This window comes from Amblyomma mixtum, chromosome 8 (genome assembly GCF_055824585.1).
Source record: "Amblyomma mixtum isolate Tamu chromosome 8, ASM5582458v1, whole genome shotgun sequence".
NCBI lineage: Eukaryota > Metazoa > Arthropoda > Arachnida > Ixodida > Ixodidae > Amblyomma > Amblyomma mixtum.
In genome coordinates this window covers 130,174,976-130,196,951 of record NC_143019.1, presented here as the reverse complement: position 1 = coordinate 130,196,951, position 21,976 = coordinate 130,174,976, and the positions used below count along the sequence as shown (strand labels likewise).

General features: G+C 47.7%; 1 protein-coding gene across 1 annotated transcript in view; it reads left to right on the top strand.

Moving 5' to 3' along the window:
• Positions 1–21,976, top strand: part of LOC149334430 (putative glutamate receptor) — a 63,190-nt gene that overhangs the window by 27,022 nt on the left and 14,192 nt on the right. Inside the window, exon 7 of the mRNA XM_089556237.1 lies at positions 3,979–4,208. Within this exon, the coding sequence (XP_089412363.1) occupies positions 3,979–4,208 (230 nt within the window). The remainder of the gene's footprint in view (positions 1–3,978; positions 4,209–21,976) is intronic.

Here is a 21,976-nt window from a genome sequence, read left to right as displayed (position 1 = left end):
TAAGAGATCGGAAGAGGGCGGAGTGGGTGAGGGAACAAACGCGGGTTAATGACATCCTAGTTGAAATCAAGAGGAAGAAGTGGGCTTGGGCAGGGCATGTAATGCGAAGGCAAGATAACCGCTGGTCCTTAAGGGCAACGGAGTGGATTCCAAGAGAAAGCAAACGTAGCAGGGGACGGCAGAAAGTTAGGTGGGCGGATGAGATTAAGAAGTTTGCGGGGATACAGTGGCGGCAACTAGCAAAGGACAGGGTTAATTGGAGAGACATGGGAGAGGCCTTTGCCCTGGAGTGGGTGTAGTCAGGCTGATGATGATGTCGCTGTAGTTAGCACTGTCCTTTTCCAGCGGCGGCCACCGTATCACCGCAAACTTCTTAATATTGCAGAGGTCGATGTGGAGGTCGCCCAGGAGGCGACCGCTTCTACGTTTATGTGAGGGCTGCCTGAAAGAAGAAAGGCCGGGCAGCGGCGGCAGCGTCCGGTTGAGGCGGAGGTACAAGCGTTCTTCCTAGCGCGTGCCAGCCACTCCGTCCTTTTCGGTATTCCGCCACCCCTTACAAAAATCTGTGATGAGTGTCTGATAAAAAGTCAATGATTTCAGACATCATACTCATCAGGTATTTCTGATGACTTCTGAGTTGAGTTTCTGATGCAATGGTGATGAAAACTGGCCACCGATTTTCTGATTAAGACGTGATGTGTGTTTATCTGTTGAGATTCTCGTGAATTTATTTTGCAGGCATGCTGAATTCATGATGCATTTCTGATTGGTTTATGATGCATTGAAACCAGTGTCCTGCCCCCCCACCCCCCCTTCCCCACCGAAAAAAAAAAGAAAAAAGTTGCGAATTCAATTTTTTACCGGCTCTTTAACATCACACAGAATCCGCTACGGTGAAGCAGTCGTACGTGTAATGTAAACATGCACTAGACCATCCTATGTGCCACTTTCGCCGAAACGTGGAACAGCCCAGGACCGTAATTTGCCAATCATTGCTGCAAACAGGTTCCACCAACTCTTTGAAAGGAGCAAGTAACAAGATCAAGAGAAAAGGGCATTATAAACTATGGAAGTGCATTCCACACCGGTACACTCACCTTTTTTTTTATTTATTGCCTGGCTTTTGCAAAGAAAATTGGACAAAACAAACAATCAACAAAACACATTAAACGCTATGTACATACGACTCGTGGTCAGCCAGCATGAATCTGGCTTTAAAGAGAAGTTTATTGAACCCAGGACCAAAAAGGGACATCGGTACCTCTACAAAAACAAACAAACATTGCGGCGACTGATGTCGCCCGGTGCACACACACACACACGCAGGGAACTTAAAAAGAGTCCAAAACCACGAGATGTACAAGAAAGTTCAGGGGTCCATACGCGCGGGGGAAGCACGCCGGATGGAAATACCGCGCACAAATACCCGCGCACAAATATAACGCGCGAACAACGCACACACACCTCGCGCACAAACTTCGGGCACGAACATAACGAGCGAACATCGTGTACGAAACACGCGTACCACACAGGCGCGCCACGTACTTAATATGGCAGGAGCCGCACCGACACACGGCCCCTGCCCGCGACGATGAAGCGGGTGGACCAGCGCCGAAGGAACTGGTGCACCTCCAGCGACACGAGGTCCACACACGCCTGGGCGAACATGCGCGCACGTACCCGCTGTAACATAGGGTACATGGCTCTCCGTGGTCGTCCCTGCAGAGCCGCCACACCTCTCTGGCGCCACAGCACGAATGCCCCGACGCAAAGAAGCATGCGTACGAAAGGGTCGCGAAACCTGGAGTTGGGGCCGAGGGTCGCTCCAAACATTCTAGACATGAGAACCCAAAATGTCCTGGCGACAGAACACTCAAAGAGTGCGTGCGGCAAGGTTTCAACAAGGCCACACTGCGGACATCGGTCGGAGGGGGCCACGCCCCAAGCCGCCAGGCGGTCTGCGAATCTGGCTTCGTCTAATTAAAATTCAGGCAATGTACGGTACACTCACCTTTCTGTACTTCATAGCGCTGGCTGATGATTATATAGTGCCAATAAAACGCCCCCTAAGAAGTGCTAGTTAGGAGCTGTCAATAAGTTGAGTTTTGTAGGATAATATTGGCATCATATACGAATTTCCGGCAGTTACAAATGAAGAGATTTAACTACAAAGTTCTGTTAGTTGATGTGCATCATTGCTCCACGATAAATTTAAAAGAGAGCCCCGGGCGATGCTTGAAAAAGATACTGCTCTGATGTCTTCACGCATCAGAAAAACTACCTTTTTTTTCATCAGGAAAGTTCACGCAAAAGCACATCAAGAATTTATGTTGTCACTTCGGTCCCTAAAAGTTAAGGCAAAAATTAACCAAGCATTTATGATGTCAATCTCGTCCAGAAAGTTAATGCAAAAACTCATTAACAATTTATGATGTCGGGCTGATGTGGAAACACAACATATGCGGCCTTTGTGATTAATTTCTGATGACTCACCACGATTATATCATAACGATATCAGATATTCAAAATCCATTTTTGTAAGGGACTGCCGGCCGCGCGTGTCGCTACAAACTCATCCGCCCTCCTAACTTTCTGCCGCCCCGTGCTACGCTTGCCTTCTCTTGGAATCCACTCCTGTACCGTCAAGCACCAGCGGTTACCTTGCCTTCGCATTACATGCCCTGCCCAAGCCCACTTCTTCCTATTGATTTCAACTAGGATGTCATTAACGAGCGTTTGTTCCCTCCCCCACTCCGCCCTCTTCCGATCTCTTAACATTACACCTATCACTTTTCTTTCCATAGCTCGCTGCGTTGTCCTTAACTTAAGCTGAACCCTCTTTGTTAGCCTCCACGTTTCTGCCCCATAAGTGAGTACCGGTAAGATACAGCTGTTGTATACTTGCGTAAACACGTGCGTGCGTAAACTCGTTGTGCTTTACCATCCCCACCCTCGCATGGCTTCCGGGCACCTCTCTCTGCATCCTCCTCCTCCGCGCACGCATCGGATATGTGTTATGTCACCTTCGTAATGCGCCGTACACGTTCTTCGCGCGGTGGACTCACTAAAACACTTCAACACATGTGCAATTGTTAGTGCTATGCCGTGAACGCTGCGCCCTATTCGAAGAGTAAAATAAACTAAGGATTCACAGCGCCTCTCTGAAGGAAATTACGTTCCTGCGTAGCCCCGACAAATGTCTTTGCTAAGCGCTAAAACTTCTGCTGACCTTCGCAGAAGCAGCTAATCTTCAGGGTGGATGTTTGGGCGGGTTGGTTGCTCATGATGAAAAACTGTAGCGCTCGAGACGAGGACACAACGAAGACGACAACACATGCGATAGCGCATGTGTTGTCGTCTTCGTTGTGTCCTCGTCTCGAGCGCTACAGTTTTTCATCATGAGCTAATCTTCGTTTCTTGTTGTGAAACAGCTCGAGAATCTGGTGCCCTAGTTCAACCCCTTTTCTTTCGTCGCCCTCGACGACCCCCCTCCTCTCTCCTATCCTGTTATTCCTTTCCCCATGCACGGGCCTTCTGCGCTGTTCCCTGCCCGATGGAGGCAGACATAGGGCCACATACACATACATACACATAGGGCTTTAATACACTGCGGGGAAAAACACAGAGCGCGATAGACTAAACATGCCCAATGCTCCTATTGTGCTATAGCGGCCTAGAGCAGTGGCTTAAATTCGGCGGCTAGGGAGAAGAACGCAGGATGTGATCTCGGTAACGGTGTCCAGAATTTGGCGGAGGTGAAGAGAAAGGGCGTTCGTGTGTTGTGCGAAGAGTGTGCACAGTAAAGAACCCATGCAATCGGAATTGTTCCGAAGGGCACCACTAAGGAGCCTCTCGTAACACATATGCAGCTTTCAGACGGTAAATCCCCGCAACACACAGTGCCCCCTACACCATCATATTCTCTAGTGCATCGTATTCTGCGGTGTTTGTAATGACAACCATCCTTCTACCCTCCAGACCCGTGGGAGGAGGAGCACGCGAGCGCCGGCTACCGCGTCTTCCTGGGACCCTGGTGGCTGTTCGTGCTGGTGCTCACCACGCTGTACAGCGCCCGCCTGGTGGCCATTATGAGCGTCGCCGTGTTCGAACCATGGCTCAGCGACCTGAGCCGCCTGGAAGAAGCGTTGGCCCGCCGCGAGCTGCTTTTGTGCACGCACCGAAAGACCATCTTCATCGAGTACATCAAGGTATATATGATCTCGCGCTCGCAAGAAAGTACTGATTTCTCTATGAATATTGGGCGGTGTTGTAAATATACAAGCGGAATTAGCCTTACAGAGGCCTGTCGGCGATTTCTCTGCCTGAGTCACTGATTTAAGAGATTGCGTCCCGGCCACTGAACCATAAGGCCAGTGTCCCCTAAAAACTTTAGTGATCGTGACACTAATCGTCGTTCAGTTCGGGAGCCATCAGTGTACCCGATGCATGAAATGTTGTCCATGGGAACGTTTAGTCTCGTAAAAGTTTCCAGGAGTGTCTCACGCTCGGCACAAAAACGCGGGCACACTAAACCGAAATGGTTCACATCACCCAGAACATCAAAGATCACACAAATAGGTGAAGTGGTGCGGTGAATCTTGTGCAACCACACCGGCGTATAGGCAGAGTTTATGAGCACTTGATACAAGGGAGTGGCTCTGCAGCATGACAAGCCTCTGGTAACACAAGGGAGGTGCAAAAGTGACCGATGTTCAGAAACGTGATCCACCACAAGCTGCCTAATGAAGTTCTCGTCCTTTGGCACAGCCACTAAAGATGGACAAGACCAGGTTTCTTTAGCAAGACGTTCTGCCGCCGAGTTTCCAGCGACTCCAAGGTGAGATGGTAGCCACTGGAAGCAAATTTAGAATCCTTTCAAGTGTAGGTTATTCACCAGGTGAGAACACACAGGCTAAATGTTTCATCGCGTGTGCCGCGTCGCAGGCGCTGTAGTGCAGACTTTGAGTAAGACGGAATGACAACTCTCGGTTGTCTGCAAAAAGAGAAACATTTAAGCGACCTTGCAATGGCCTATTTTTTGGCCTGTAGACGACACTACTTTATGTAAGCGCCCAGCCCAAGATATTTCAACGCCCAGCACCACAAATGCGGCTCAGTAGGACTGTTCATGCCTGCTCATAGAGCTATGCACGGCGGCCCGGGCCCACAGATGTGAAGCGTGTAGAATGGCAACGTAAAGTCTTTGTCAAAAGTAACCAGGCTGCACGTTTTTCTTCTCAGTCGTATATTAAAGTTATTATGCCAGCCCTCAAGCTCTCAACCTCTGTATGGTAAGAACCCCTGCTCTCACCTGCAAAGAACTTTTTTATCTTTATAGAAGCCGTGAGGGCTCTGTTACACGAATGAGAAGCAAACCATGCAGCATGATTACTTTTGACAAAGGCTGTACAGGTAGCTGTTTTTGAGGGTGTTCACGTGCCTCTTTAGCACCTTACGAGGGCTGCAGCAGAATCTGGAGAATGCAGTGCGAAAAGCTCTGTCTGCAGCACAGGCCTGTGCTCCTGGGAACTCCCAAGGTGGCGATTCTTGCCGTTTCTTTTGCAGTTCTAGCTTGGATGCGCAGAGATGAGTTAATAAGTTGCCTAACACGTACACTTTCAAAATGACCTTGTTTTAATCTTACAATAGCGTCGCAGGCCAAAGCACGCGGGAATCATGAACTGTAAACAAAGCCGTAATCCTCGGGACGAGTAGGCGCCGGAAACAGCAGCGACAACCAGCGGCGGTAGCGTCGTTGTCTGTCTTTAGTCTCGGCAAGGAAGGGATTCATCTCCACTTCGCCTGCAAGCCACTTCGACGGGCCGCTCACAACAGCGCAAGAGGGCGTCAGTCGGACGGCGGCAGGGGAAACAAAGGCTCCAATCCTCCCTGTACTGAGAACAGCGCTGTCAGAGGGAAGGAAACCACCTTTTCCCACTACCGCTGCGAGCAGAAGCCGACGACCTCTTTGCAGCCGGTGACCTTTCTGAGAGGGATGCTTCAAGTTGACCGTAGTCAGCGCCCTCTGTCGGTGGGGCCGACATTATCTGGTGGTGAAACTCTGTTGCGGCCTGAAGTGCTTGCTCACGGTGGTCTATCGTCATCGCCACCAGAATTTATGCTAGGGGGCCCCACTGACGCCTCCTGCTGTGTGCGCACCACCCAGACATCACGTGCGTCCAGCGAAATAGACACTGATCAAGCAAATGCATTCCCCAGCTAGGGAGCTAGGGACCACAGACCGTATAAAACCAGCCCAATGGCAGGCTTTCGTATGGTTCTTTGGGAGCTGTAAATATGCAAACTAAACTGCAGTCTCTTCAGCGCTCTCCTGCACACTCTATTCCGTCCCCTACCATCTCGTTCCTGGCACGGCACCATACACGCAACCTGGGCACAACAACCTGAAGAGCCATAGCGTGTGCACTGAAAGCTGTCCACAGACTCTGCGCTGCAGTGTACGATGCCTCTTAACGGCAACTATGAGTATTACTAAAGCTGTTGATGTAAACACGAAAGGCGGTACTGCTGCCACAGATCTTAGCAAAGCGCCACAGCTGTTCACTGTATGAACAAGCGTCTGTCGCTGTGCTGCTATAGAGAATTAAGGTCTTGGTCATTTCTTCTACAGCTACATTAAAGCGAGTTCGGTAGAGTCAGACAGCTCTGCCTGGTAGCTATAGAAGCAGTCGTCATGTTTATGCAAGCTATTGGTTTGGACCGGGCGGGCTGCGTTGGTGCCCGGTTCACCGACCTGCAGCGCCGTGTTGGCTGATTTAAGGCGCTCGGCAGAGGAGTTGGGCAAACGGGATGCTACAGCATAAAGAGCAAGTGAGTGAGTACTAGTCTATCAAGGTTTTCAAGCAGGCAGTTTTCAAAGATGCAGGAGATGGTTGCGTTCCAACAGCTGTTACCTGGGAAAACCAGGAAATTCGCTTTCAGAGTGACGACAGACTTACACAATTAGGCGGCTTTGGCTTTGCCAGGAGGAAACAAGCAGGACTCTCGAAACAAGCTGTTAGAGATCAGGAACGTTTGAATGCAGAGGTATGGTTTTAATTAAAGGGTATAGCCAACTTGCAAACTAGAACGAATTATCATGTTATTTCTGCACTTAAGTACTAATTGTCACTTTTCTCTCATTCGTCCTCACGAAGGTATAGCGAAAAACGAAAATTTTGCTGCTCCATCAGACTTACTGAACAGTTATGTCAAAAAAGAAAAAGGGCACAAAGAAAATTCTGTATATATGTACATTCACTTACATAATTAAACGGCTTCGAATTTGCAAGGCAGAAAGAGAAATGAGTTTCGAAACAAAATTTTAGAGACCTGAAACGATTAAGTGTACAAGTGTCTTTAATATTACAGGGTATACATAGAGGTTGGAAGAGAGAACCACTTATCATGTTAATTCTGCCCGTAAGCTCTAAATGTCTGTTTCGTAGCCTTCTTCCAGAGGAAAACTATTCAGAAAAATAAAGACAATTTGGTTTCGCCATACACCTAATGGAATATTGATTCTAAAATAGACAATACTTATATAATTACTCTGTAGGGTTCGGCACGCTGCCGCCTCTTTTTGTACATGTGTTACGAACATTCCGCGAGAGGGCAGTGGCTTCGGCTGCGCGTCCCGTTTTGTTTCGTTTTGTTTTGTTTTAGTGCGTGCCGTTGGAAGGGGAGGAGCGGCTCGAACGCCCATGCTCTTCGGTTGGTCTCCCCGTTCGTTCATGCGTTTTCCCTTGCCACTCCAGACGGCGGGGCTCTCTGCCGACATCGACCTTGGGCTCCTGTCCCCCATCTTCCCGGAATCCTATCTCCCGGGGGGAGAAGCCGCCGGCCATAAACAAGCGAGAACGGTCTCGGTTTCGTCGCGTTACGCGACGTGCGGTATACTAGGCCAGCACGGTTAGGAACCGAAAGTGTCCGTTGGCCCCAGACGTCTAGCGCGCATCCGGTCCACTTGGCGGAGGATTGCGCAACCACGTAGGGAGGAATTTCGGGGTGAGGGAGAAACCCTGACATCAGTTCTGAGCTTTCCCATTCGTTAAAACTGATGTCAGGCGGGAAGCGGTAACACAGTTCAATTTTGCGTGTGGAAAGGGGCGCGGGATCGGGGTGAACTCATGAAGAGAACCGCACCCGAGGGCTTTTGTCTCTAGCTACTCCTAGCTGGCAGGCGCTCGGTCGGGCCGAGCCATTCTTACACCGTGGGCCGAGCGCGGAGGTAGCGGCCGTTGAGAGCTGGTGCAAGGCGCGCCAGTTTGACTGCTGGGAAGTGGTGTCCCTCGCCTCTGTGCAGGCGGTCGGCTAGGCCGGCCGCGGATAGTTTGGCCGTACTGATTCTTGTACACACCTGTAAATAGCCTGTATAAAAGTTATTCGTTTCTCCCTAAATCGATTCGCCTGGAAGTCACTTCATCGAGAAGCCCTTCGAGCGGTGCAGCCAATTGCTTCAAACCACCGGACCAACACCACCGGCACAACTTTACTTACTCACATGCAATAAAATAATTAAACTGCTTCGCGTTTGCCTAGAAGAAACAGGAGTTTCGAAACAAAATCTTAGAGATATAAAAACGTTTAAATGTACAGGCATATATATCATCAGCCTGACTACGCCCACTGCAGGGAAAAGGCCTCTCCCATGTCTCTCCAATTAACCCTGTCCTTTGTCAGTTGCCGCCACTGTATCCCCGCAAACTTGTTAATCTCATCCGCCCACCTAACTTTCTGCCGTCCCCTGCTACGTTTGCTTTCTCTTGGAATCCACTCTGTTACCCTTAAGGACCAGCGGTTATCTTGCTTCGCATTACATGCCCCGCCCAAGCCCATTTTTTCCTCTTGATTTCAACTAAGATGTCATTAACCCGCGTTTGTTTCCTCACCCACTCCGCCCTCTTCCGATCTCTTAACGTTACACCTATCATTTTCCTTTCCATAGCTCGCTGCGTTGTTTTTAATTTAAGCTGAACCCTCTTTGTTAGCCTCCACGTTTCTGCCCCATAGGTGAGTACCGGTATGATACGGGGGCTTTAATAACAAGTGCGAAGGCAGACAAGGCCACGGCGACAGACTCCACACGGCGCGAGCCCTACTTCTTCGTCGTCAGCAGCTGTGCGCCACCTGGCAATGCTAGGTGGCATTATTCTTCCCTTATGAAAAAAAAAATAGAGCGCTCTCGACGTAACAAAAAATAAACAAAACACGAGCAAAGTTCCGCAACTGAAGCGTTCCAAGACATCAACACGTCTGCGTCACCGAGTATAGGACGGTTTAAGCCGTACAACGTGCACAATGTCAGAGCTGGGCTGTCGGCGTCGGGGTTGCGCAACACCGTCCGGAACCACTTCATAGTTTACGTCACTCACACGCTGGATCACTCTGTATAGCGGCAGAGCAGTTTCTCGCACAAGCCTTGGCGACGGACAGGAGTCCATACCCAGACTTGGTCACCGGGTTTGTAGTCAACCTGTCGGTGGCGAAGGTTGTAACGGCGCGCATCGGTGCTCTGCTGTTGCCCGATGTGCACGCGGGCCAGCTGACGGGCTTCTTCAGCACGTTGGGCAAATTGTTCAGCGTCTGGGTCGAGTTGGTCATCCTCTGGGCACGGGAGCATGGCATCAAGCATGCTCTGAACTTCACGTCCGTACACAAGGCGGAACGGTGTAAAGCGCGTAGTTTCCTGCAGGGCGGTGTTATAGGCGAAGGTGACATACGGCAGGACCTCATCCCAAGTTTTGTGCTGGACATCTACGTACATGGACAACATGTCCGAAAGGGTCCTGTTCAATCGTTCGGTCAAGCCATTGCTCTGCGGATGGTAGGCCGTGCTCTTGCGGTGCGTTGTGCAGCTCAGCCGAAAGATGTGGTCGATTAGCTGCGCTGTAAACGCCGTCCCTCTGTCTGTAATGACGTGCGATGGGGCGCCGTGTCGCAAGACGATGTTGTGCATGAAAAACTCCGCGACTTCGGAAGCTGTGCCACGAGGGATCGCCTTGGTCTCGGCGTAGCGAGTCAAATAGTCGGTAGCAACTATGATCCACTTATTGCCGGCCTGCGACAAAGGGAAAGGGCCGAGGAGGTCCATGCCGATCTGGTCGAACGGAGCGCGAGGGGCTGTAACGGGCTTGAGAAAACCCGCCAGCTTAAGTGGTGGCGTTTTCCGGCGCTGGCATTCTCGGCAGCTTTTAACGTAGCGTTTGACATCAGCAGGAAGTCCAGGCCAGTAGTACATGTTCCGCACTCTGGCGAGCGTACGTGAAAAGCCCAAGTGGCCAGATGTGGGCTCATCGTGGCAGGCGAAAAGAACATCAGCTCGGAGATCAGCTGGAATGACCAGAAGGTAAGGTCTATCGTTGCCTCTCGAGTTCTTCTTGTACAAGAGGCCTTGGCGCAAACAGAAGGAGCCAAGACGTCGAGAGAAGTGGCGAGGTATAGCCGTATCGGTACCTTCAAGGGCGTCAATGAGAGGGCGAAGTTCCGAGTCCGCCCTCTGCCGGGTCAGTAGGTCGGAGGCGGTGAGCGTACCAAGGAAGCCGCTGTCGTCATCGGGCGCTGCGTCGCCAATATCAACTGGTGCACGCGACAGTGTGTCGGCGTCTTCGTGTCTGCGGCCGGACTTGTACACAATAGTGATGTCAAATTCCTGGAGCCGTAAGCTCCAGCGTGCCAGGCGTCCAGATGGGTCTCGCAAATTTGCCAGCCAGCATAGGCAGTGGTGATCGGTTACGACTTTGAATGGGCGGCCGTATAGATAAGGGCGGAACTTCATGGTGGCCCACACGACCGCAAGACATTCTTTTTCAGACGTGGAGTAATTGCTCTCGGCGCGGGAGAGAGTACGGCTAGCATAGGCGATAACCCTCTCAAGGCCGTCTTGGTATTGAACAAGGACAGCGCCAAGACCGATGTTACTGGCGTCGGTGTGGACCTCGGTATCGGCATCTTCGTCGAAGTGCGCAAGAACGGGAAGTGTTTGAAGCCGCTGGCGGAGCGTAGAGAAAGCGGTCTGTTGCTCAGAGGTCCAGACAAAGGAGGTGGTATTCCTGGTGAGACGCGTCAACGGCTCGGCAATCGTGGAAAAGTCCGCAATAAAGCGCCGATAGTACGCACAGAGACCCAGGAAGCGCTGGACAGCTTTCTTGTCGGTTGGAACGGGAAACCGCGCGACAGCGGCAGTCTTTTCGGGGTCCGGCCTCACTCCCTCAGCGCTCACAACGTGGCCCAGAAATTTGAGCTCTTCGTAACCGAAATGACACTTCTGGGGCTTCAGGGTAAGGTCAGCCGAGCGGAGAGCGTCGAGGACAGCCCGCAGGCGCTGGAGATGTTGATCAAACGTTTCCGAAAAAACGACGACGTCGTCCAAGTAGACAAGACAGCTTTGCCACTTGAGGTCTGTGAGAACGGTGTCCATCATCCTTTGAAACGTAGCCGGGGCGGAGCACAAACCGAAAGGAAGCACTTTGAATTCATAGAGGCCATCTGGAGTCACAAAAGCGATTTTTTCGCGGTCCCGTTCATCTACTTCAATTTGCCAATAGCCGCTCTTCAAGTCAATAGATGAGAAGTACTTAGCGCGCCGTAATATATCCAGCGAATCGTCAATGCGCGGCAACAGGTAGACGTCCTTTTTGGTCACACTGTTCAGTTTGCGATAGTCGACACAAAACCGGAGAGTGCCGTCCTTCTTCCTAACGAGGACGACAGGCGAAGACCACGGGCTTTGGGAAGGTTGAACAACGCCATCATCAAGCATTTCCTGAACCTGGGTTTGAATAACGGCCCGTTCTTTAGCAGAAACACGGTAAGGCTGCTGTCGTATAGGGCAAGCGTCGTCATAGGTGATGATGCGGTGCTGCGTGATGGGTGTTTGACGAACCTTCGAGCAAGAAGCGAAGCACGGCTTGTATTCCTTAAGCAGCTGCTCCAAAGCCAGTCGTTGTTCCCGAGGCAGGTGGCAGTTTATGTCGACGTTTCCAAGGGAGGGCTCGTCAGTGCCGGCTGCCGCGGACGCAAAACAAACAGGAGTATCGACAACAGGTTCGGCAGAAGCAATAGCGGTTCCTTGAAAAAGGTGTCGGTATTCATTACAAAAGTTAGTGACCAGGACCGCAGACCGGCCACCACGAAGCTTCAGTAGACTGCGAGCGGCACAGATGCCTTGAGTAAGCAGGAGTGAACAGTTAGCCTCGGCGACTGCTTCTGCGTCATGCAAGTCGTTGCAGGTGACTTCAACCAAAACACTGATCCGTGGCGGCAACGTGACACTGTCAGCAGAAACACGAAGGGCGGCACTGCGGTGGCAAGAGTCGGCGAGGTGGGTGGCTTGACTGGTCGAAAAGGTGATGATTCGTTGCCGGAGGTCGATAACAGCACCATACTCCCGCAGAAAGTCAATGCCGATAATGAGATCGCGGGAGCAATTGCACAGAACTACACAACTGATGACGAACGTAGATCCGTGAATCTGAACGCGAGCCGTGCAAATGCCCTTTGGGGTAACGAGATGACCACCGGCTGTACGAAGATGCACCACAGAACATGGAGTAAGCACTTTTTTCAGAAGAGTCGCCAATTTATCACTCATAATTGAATAGTCGGCCCCGGTGTGACTCTGTGACCGTCGAGAAGAACAGGTATGTCCAAAGAAACTGGGCTGTCTAGGTCGGATGACGGTGCCATCTGTTCACGGTCGGAACGTAGCGGCGGCGACGGGAGGTCTTCAGCGCAGCGACTCCCAGCGACCTCGCCACCGAAGGTCGCTGGTCTCAGTTTTCCCGGCGAGGGCTGGGCGAGCGACCCTGTGCTGCTCGCGAGGGGCTGTGGGGGTTCGGGGAAGAGCGCCTCGGAGACGATGAGCGCGGATATGCGGCGTGCGGGCTGAAATTCGCTGTTCCGCTAGGAAGACTTCAATGGCAGGGGGCCGATGGCCAAACCGGGGTCTGGGCGAATCGGCTCGAAAGCCCTGCAGACCGAGGCGCCGATAAGAGCAGTTACGGTAGAGATGTCCTGGTTCTCCGCAGTGAAAGCAGAGTGGCCGGTTATCAGGTGTGCGCCAGATATCGGCCTTCCGCAAGGGCGCTCGGCGATCGTCGAAATACTGCACTGGTGGAACTGAGGACCGCGGCTCAGGAGGCGTTACCGGAAATGGTGGCGGCGAAACCGCAGCCGGGCGCCTCGCAATTTCAGCATAGGTGGGGCGGTGGCAGTCTCCTGGTAGAGGAGGTGTTTCGACAGCAGGAGCCCTGAACGCCTGCTGCACCTCCTCGCGAACAAGAGCAGAAATCGAACCTAGCGCTGGCTGCGAAGGGCTGCAAAATTTCAGGACCTCTTCACGCACGATGGTGCGAATCAGTTCACGCAGATCGTCAGGGTGGCTCCCGGAGGTAGCAAACGATGCGGTGACAGCAGCAGCATGCACGGGCCGGTCGTAGGTCGCAGAACGTTGTTGCAGCACCTTTTCCATCGTTGTGGCCTCTGTAAGGAATGCAGCAACGGTTGATGGTGGGCTGCGCACGAGGCCTGCGAAAAGCTGCTCTTTGACGCCACGCATCAAATGCCGGAGTTTCTTTTCCTCCGGCATGGCCGGGTCAGCTCTTCTGAAGAGGCGTGTCATGTCCTCGACGTACATCTGGACACTTTCGTTCGGCAGCTGGATGCGAGATTGTAGCGCACGCTCAGCTCGTTCACGACGATCCACGCTTGTGTAGGCCTCCAGAACTCGACGGCGGAACTCATGCCACGTGATTAAAACGTCCTCTCGGTTTTCAAACCAGGTGCGAGCGCCATCCTCGAGGCTGAAGTAAACGTTCCGGAGTTTGGCTGCGTCGTCCCATTGGTTAAACGCAGCTACGCGCTCAAAATGAAGGAGCCAGTCCTCCACATCCTCAAAAAGTTCCCCACGGAACGTCTTGGGAATCCGCGGAGTCTGCAAGGTGTAGTGGGATGGCGCGGCAGCGGCAGTTTGCAGAGGAAGAGGAGTGGCTGTCTCCATGGCGCCGCTCTCGACTAGTCCTACCTCCGAAGGCAGTCCCTAGATCCTCCGACTGTAGCGATGTACCGGGGTGTCAAGTGGTACAGGGCTGGCGCGACGGCTTCCTGGAGGGGTCTCTTGCATGGGCTCACGGGTACCCGGCACACTCCACCAGACTGTAACGTACTTGTTGACGACGGGGGCTTTAATAACAAGTGCGAAGACAGACAAGGCCACGGCGACAGACTCCACACGGCGCGAGCCCTACTTCTTCGTCGTCAGCAGCTGTGCGCCACCTGGCAATGCTAGGTGGCAATATATATATCAGATAACATCATACAGATGACACCATTGTGTATTCAAAAATATATCCCTCTTCTGACCAGCAAGAACTTAGCAACCAATTGGAGAAAATTAGTCTCTGGTGCGACGAGTGGCAAATGGAACTGAATGCCTCGAAAACATTTTTTATGCGCTTTACACGCAAAAAGACCCCTTATCTGCACGCACAGTATCAATGGTACAGCATTAACTCAAGTAACCAATGAGGCCTAAACTGGACAACGCACGTTGACTACGTTTGCAATAAGGCCATGCGAAAGCTGTGGTCATTGCGACGAAAGCTGCATGATGCCACTGCAGAGGCAACACTAATAGCTTACAAGATGACTGTGCTTTCAGTGCTGTCTAATGCTAGTCCGTTTGGCAGCCGTACACTGAACAAAACATTTTGTTTTTATAACAGAAACTTTATTGCGAGAACAGGTGATACACACAAACACTGTTTGGACCGATAGCTACGAGGGGGTACCCAAAAGAAACCGGACGAAATTTTTTGGTCGGCAAAGCTTCTGTCGTACCGCGTTTGGCCACTAGGAGCGCATAGAACTAACATTCCAGAGTCAGTAAACCGAGTGCCGTCGTTGAAGGAGGTAAGACTAGTTTAGGCAGAGTTTTAGAGTGACGACTGTTTTGTGTGAATGTCGTTTTTGCAATGTCTGATTTTCGTGAACAGCGTGCGCCAGTGAAATTCTGATTTTGAAAAAGTTGAATGGAAACTCTTGAAATATTAAGAAAGACGTACAAGGACGATGCTATGGGGACAACTCAAGTGTTCCTGAATCGAATCCTGAATCAAAGCAACAATCATGCCAATGGAAAACTTCAAATTCACCTCGCCTCAAGAAAGCTCGTCAGGTGAAGCCAAACCTCAAAACAATGCTGATTTGTTTTTTCGACGTGAGAGGAGTCGTCCATTGAGAATTTGTTCCGCAGGGTCAGATAGTTAGCCAGGCTTTCTACTTGGATGTTTTGAAAAGATTGGGCAACGGTGTGCGGTGGAAGCGGCCAGATTTGTGGCGGTCGGGTGACTGGTTTTTCCATCGTGGCAATGCCCCTGCTCACACAGCCCTGTCTCTACGACAATTTCGGACCAAAAATGGCATGACCCCTATTCCTCAACCCTCATACTCTCCCGACCTTGCCCCGTGCTACTTTCTTTGTTTCCTAGAATGAAAAAATAGGTGAATGGAAAGCGTTTCGCTGATGTTGCTGAGGTGAAGAAAAAAACGACGGAGGCACTATCAAGCATCACAAAATATGAATTTAAACAATGTTTTGAAAAATGGAATGAAAGATTAGACAAGCGTATCATTGCAAGTGGGGAATATTTTGAAAGAGATTGAAGGTTTGTGCTTAAAATGTGAACAAATAAGTTCAAACAAAAATAAGTCCAGTTTCTTTTGGGTACCCTCTCGTACAAAGGTAGTGGCCGGTCCATTACAAAAATTACTTGCAGTTCAGCCACAGAGCGCGGAAGACTAAAAAGTTAATCATATTAGCACAATAGTGCAGGTTACAAAAACACGCAGCAAAAAACAAGAATAAGATAGGAGACTGCGAGAAGAATACAAAGAATACAAGATTCAAAAACACACAAAGTAAGAAAAGAATACACAGAATACAGTGAAAAAAAAACATACCAAAACCAAGCACCAAGAAAAATGAGATGTCAAGAATTCACAAAACAAGTTTCAGGCAAAATTTGATTAGACTTGAAATGCAGTTTACAAGTCATTTTGGTAGGTTGGTTTATGGGGTTTAACGTCCCAAAGCGACTAAGGCTATGAGAGACGCCGTCGTGGAGAGCTCCGGAAATTTCGACCACCTGGGGTTCTTTAACGTGCACTGACATCGCACAGTACACGGGCCTCTAGAATTTCTCCTCCAAAGAAATTCAACCGCCGCGGCCGGGATCCAACCCGCGTCTTTCGGGTCAGCAGCAAGCACCATAACCACTGAGCCACCACGGCGGCACACGTCATTTTAAAGTTTCTGGCTACTTTTAGCTCGATGGGCAATCCGTTCCATATTTTTGCTCCATTGAACTCTATCCGGCGTTCACCATATACATTGCTACATTTTGGAAGGTTAAATTTACAATTGCATGCTTGTCTTGTATTACGGGAAGGTAGGGCAAAAAGGCTTAACGGAAGAGGAGAGCTAGTGTTTATTATGCTGTTTATCAAGATCGAGATTCTATAGTTAAGCATGGATGGGAACGATAGTACTTGATTAGCATCAAAAATGTTGTTCCTAGAGTGATCTGAATCAGATCTTATCGCGTTCAGAGCCCGTTTCTGGAGACGAAATAAAGGTGACAAGTAGGTTTTATATGTTTGGCCACAAGATTCACAACAGTAACTGATATGTGAATGGCAGAAGGAATAGTATAGGGAGCGTAATATATCGTACTGAAAATAATGTTTTGCCTTAATGAGCATGTGGCATCCGAAAGCTAATTTTTACATACGTTGTTAATTTGTTCTTTCCAATGTAAATGGCAATCAAAAATAACTCCCATGTATTTGAAAGACGAGACTAGTTGTATGAACGATATCAGCGAAACCGATATCAGCGATGTTCGGGAACTTGCGGAGCACAATGCCGGCGAAATATCAAACATTATGTCTAAGCTGGTGGATTACGAAGACAGGGTGCGCAGCTCGAATTTATTATTTTTTGGATTAAAAGCCACTAACCCTGAAACATGGGCTGAATCTGAAAGCTTGATCACGAAGGTATGCAAAGAAAAACTAAATATAACAATCAACCCCACAGACATTGAAAGGGCTCACAGATTAGGAAAATTTGATGTCAACAAAAACAGACTAATCATTGTTAGCTTTGCTCACTACAAAACAAAAGAGAAAATCCTTTCCTCTGCTAGCAAACTAAAGAACAGTTCCTACAGTATTTCGGAAGATTACTCGAAAACTACCCTCGCTGCCAGGAAACAGCTACTTGCATTTGGTAAATCACAAAGTGAAAAATACAAACTCCGCTACAATAAGTTAATCATCGGCAGCACTACCTACATTTATGACCATATTTCAAATGAAGTTGTTCCCCGCACCCCATAGCTACTACGTAATCCTCCCTAAAAGCCTAAGCTCCGCCCTTTGTCCATTCTTTACACTAATATTCGCAGCCTTGTACCGAAGATAGACTCCCTAGAAAGTCTTATACGCACTACGGAGATCAACATAATTGTACTAACCGAAACATGGCTAAATTCAACAGTAGGGGACACCGAAATAACTTCCGTGTTTCCTGATTTCAATATCTTTAGACGAGACAGAATTAATAGGCGAGGAGGAGCTGTACTAATAGGTGTTCATCATTCATATCCTTGTTCCGAGATTAAACTTGATTCCCCTCTCGGACTCCTTTTCATTATAGATAGATAGATAGAACTTTATTTAGACAACAAGGTCTCGGATACAGGGGCAAAAGGCAGATGCACTCTGCCTGACGGGGCCCAAGCACCCGACACAATGCTCAGGACAAGCGGCAAAAGAAGCAAGAGCTTCATACACTCTCATTACAAAAACAAAAAATAATTATACAAGGTAAAAGTAGGAGGAAGGTGCATACTTTTGCAATGACATAATTAAAGTAAATATTTACAAGGCACATCACAACAAGAAAAACACGAGAATTCACAGAGTTGACGGAAAAACAGGGACATCAAGAATTTCTGTGTGAACAACCCTTTAATCATTCGGGCGAGAAAGGAGGTAAGCTTTAGCATTTCTATTGAAGGACTTTTGGGAAACAGATTTCTGAATAATTTCTATGGCCTGTGTATGTTTATTTAGAAGACTGGGAATTAAATATGAAAGCATTTCGGTTCCATAGTTAGTCCTTACGAATGGTACTCTGTAACTGACGTGTCTTAATTTATAAGGCGCGTCACTACTAGAGTTTAATTGAACATATTTAGTGGGATGATGTTTGAAATCGTTAAACACATAAGAAAACAGTTTCAACTCAAATAATTCATTGACTTTTAGAATAGAATGCTTAGAGAAGTACAAACCTGTATGATCATTGTATGCAAGGTTTTCGACATATCGTATTGCTTTTTTCTGTAATGTTATCAGCCTCGTGAAGTTAGTTTTCGTTGTAGATCCCCAAACAAGTAAACAATAATGAAGATGTGATTTAATTAGGGTATAATATAACTGCCACTTCAGCCATTTCGGAACAAGGTCTCGAAGTTTATATAATACACATAATGACCTTGATATGCTGGCATGAATCTTATTAATATGCAGGGTCCAACTCAAGTGTTCTTCAAAGATTATGCCTAAAAATTTGTAGGAAGAAACACGCTCAATTACGCTATTTTTGAATGTAAGATTAATTTCACTGTTATCAGGCTTGTTACGTGTCTTAAATACAATAAGCTTTGTTTTATTAACATTTAACTCTAGTTTATTTATATTCAACCATAAAGACAATTCTTGTAACCATGCATTTGCCTCAGCCTGAATATTACTAAGATTCATGCCAGAAAAAAATACACTGGTATCATCTGCATATAAAATTATTGTGGGAGTTCGAGGGATGGCTATTATATCATTGATATAAAGAATGAAAAATATTGGACCCAAAATAGACCCTTGTGGAACACCGTATATTAATTGACCAGGTTGTGATTGATGACCATTCAAACATGTATACTGCACGCGACCGGAAAGATAAGTACGGATCAGACTTAAGGCAACTCCTCGAATGCCATAAAACGGTAGCTTATAAAATAAAATATCATGTTTAACTGAATCAAATGCCTTCCTGAAATCTAAAAAAAGTCCAACTGTAAATTGTTTGTCATCCATATTAGAAAATATTTTTTCCTTTATACTAAGCAATGCCATTTCTGTTGACTTCTTCTCACGAAATCCGAACTGTTCGTTAACAAAAATTTGTCTGTCGTCAAAGAACTTACACAGTCTGATTTTGATCAAATATTCCAGCAGTTTAGAAAACAAAGGGAGTACAGATATAGGTCTGTAGTTGTTTATATTGTTATAAGGGCCACCTTTGTGTAAAACAACCACTCTGGCAATTTTCATACCATCTGGAAATATACCTTGAACTAACGCGTTGTTACATATATGCTGCAAGGGCAAGCTAATTAGATCGGCAACAGCAATAATAGGCTCGGCCTTAATTTCATCAGCGCCTGCCGCAGTGGATTTGTCTAGGCTTCTAAGGAATGTGAATACTTCATTTTCGCTGCAAGGATTCAAGAATATGGAACTACCAATTGGAGAGGCAATATACTGAGCAATTTCATGATTTCTATCCTGCTTCTGAGATGATTCGCCAGAGGATAGGAAATGAGCATTAAACTTGTCTGCCAAAGCATCGCCACTGTATTCAACAGCATTGAATGTTAATGTGCTGGGAATATGGGTTGTCGCCCTTCCCATGAGGTCGCTCAAACAATCCCATATTTTCTTAGGGCAATTGTAGACTGCTGAAAATTTATTCTGATAATACTGTTTCTTAGCTTTTTTAATATCAGAGCCTAACTTATTTCTAAGTTTTTTGTATTCCTTAAGTATGACTGGATCTTTTGATTGGATGAATTTGTCAAAAAGCCTGTCACGGGTTTGAATTCGTCGATATAACTCTCTCGTAACCCACGGCTTTCGAGACTTTTTGTGAGTTTTTCCCACTGTCAAAGGAAATGCAGTATCATATTTGCTTTTTACTAACTGAAGAAAGATATTGTGCGCTATACTAGGATTTAACTCATTGTAAACTTCGCTCCAGGCAGTGCTTTCCATCATGGATCTAAACCTAGCTAAGTTTTCTTGATTGAAACTGCGATATACTATCTGGGGAGTTGGTACTTGCTTCCTTTTTTTTATCGCCCGATAGCAAGATATCGTTCGATAGCAAGTGTCATGCCTCGTTCCCTCCTGTTATCACTGGTGTTTGCTATCGACCCCCTGATCTAACTGATTCCTTTGTTGCTCACTTACACGAAGCACTCCGCGTGATAACTACGTCCTATCAGCACATTCCCATTCTTTTTTATGGTGACTTCAATTTTCCTGACATTACCTGGTCCGATCATCCCACCATTACATCAAAAAATAACATTGTAAGTGACTTTGTTAACACGTGCCTAACCTTTGGCTTCTCTCAAGTCGTATCTGAACCTACTAGGCAAACTGATCATTCCTCCAACATTCTCGATCTCATTCTCACTTCCCGCCCTGATAAAGTTTCTACGCCACTTCATTTATCCTGACTTAGTGACCACTCCATTATACTAAGCACATTTTCATTTCAAGTCCCAAGCCTGAAGAAAACCAAAAAAACACTTACATTATACGACAAAGGTAACTACGCTGCCATGAACACGGAACTAGCCGATTTTGGGGCGTGGTTCGTCCATGACTTTTCAAGCCGGTCAGTAGAAACTAACTGGTCTCTTTTCATACACAAAATGCATCAACTAATAGATACGCACATCCCTACTATCACGATCACAGAAAAGTCATCGTCACTGTGGTTTAACAACGATCTGAAGCGCCTTAATAACAAGAAGAAAAGGCTTTTCCGTACAGCCAGACATGTGAACACTAACTGCTCATGGAAAAAGTACCATTGTGCTGAAAAAACCTTCCAATCTCTGGTAAACCAAACTCAACGTTCCTCTTTTTCATCAGTATTACCTTCTATGCTTCGCACTAATCCTAACAAGTTTTGGAAATCCATTAGTCCTTCACGCAACACACCTATTACTTTACATGATGAGGACCATAATCTCATTCCGGAACATGATGTCTGTCGCGTTCTAAATTCTTTTTTCTGTTCAGTTTTTACTAACGAACCGGACGGCGAATTACCGCACTTCCCTGTCTTCGATCATCCAGCTATGCCAGACATTTTGTTCGATAGCAATGGTATTAGGAAGCTAATTGAATCATTGAAAGTGTCATCGTCATCTGGCATTGATGGCTTGAACTCTAAAGTGCTAAAAAATACTAAAAACGTGGTTAGTGTCATTTTGTGCCATCTTTTTCAACAGTCATTATCATCAGGCGTGCTTCCGCAAGACTGGAAAATCGGTAAGATCGTTCCGGTCCCCAAGAAAGGTTCATCGTTTTCATCTAAAACCTATCGCCCTATTTCTCTTACGAGCATCTGTTCAAAACTAATGGAACATGTTATTTATTCTCACATCTCTAAATTTATAGTTTCGGTCAAGTTTTCTCATCCTAACCAACACGGCTTCCTAAAAGGACTTTCCTGTGACACCCAACTAGCCCTTTTATTAATGATCTTAGTTCTCATCTTGACTTAAACATTCCCGTTGACACGCTCTTCCTTAACTTTGAAAAAGCTTTCGATAAGGTACCCCACAAAAGATTACTACTAAAACTTTCCCGTCTTAACCTTAGCCACTTGGTGTTAAAATGGCTACAAAATTTTTTGACCAACAGAGAGCAATTTGTCTACGCTAACAAATCATCGTCACCTCTTTCCCCCATTACTTCAGGTGTACCACAAGGCACAGTGCTTGGACCCTTGCTTTTTCTAATCTACATTACCGATCTTCGTCAACTCGAACATCCGATTATTTGCCGACGATTGTATAATCTACCGCCCTATTACCAGCAGAACTGACTCTGA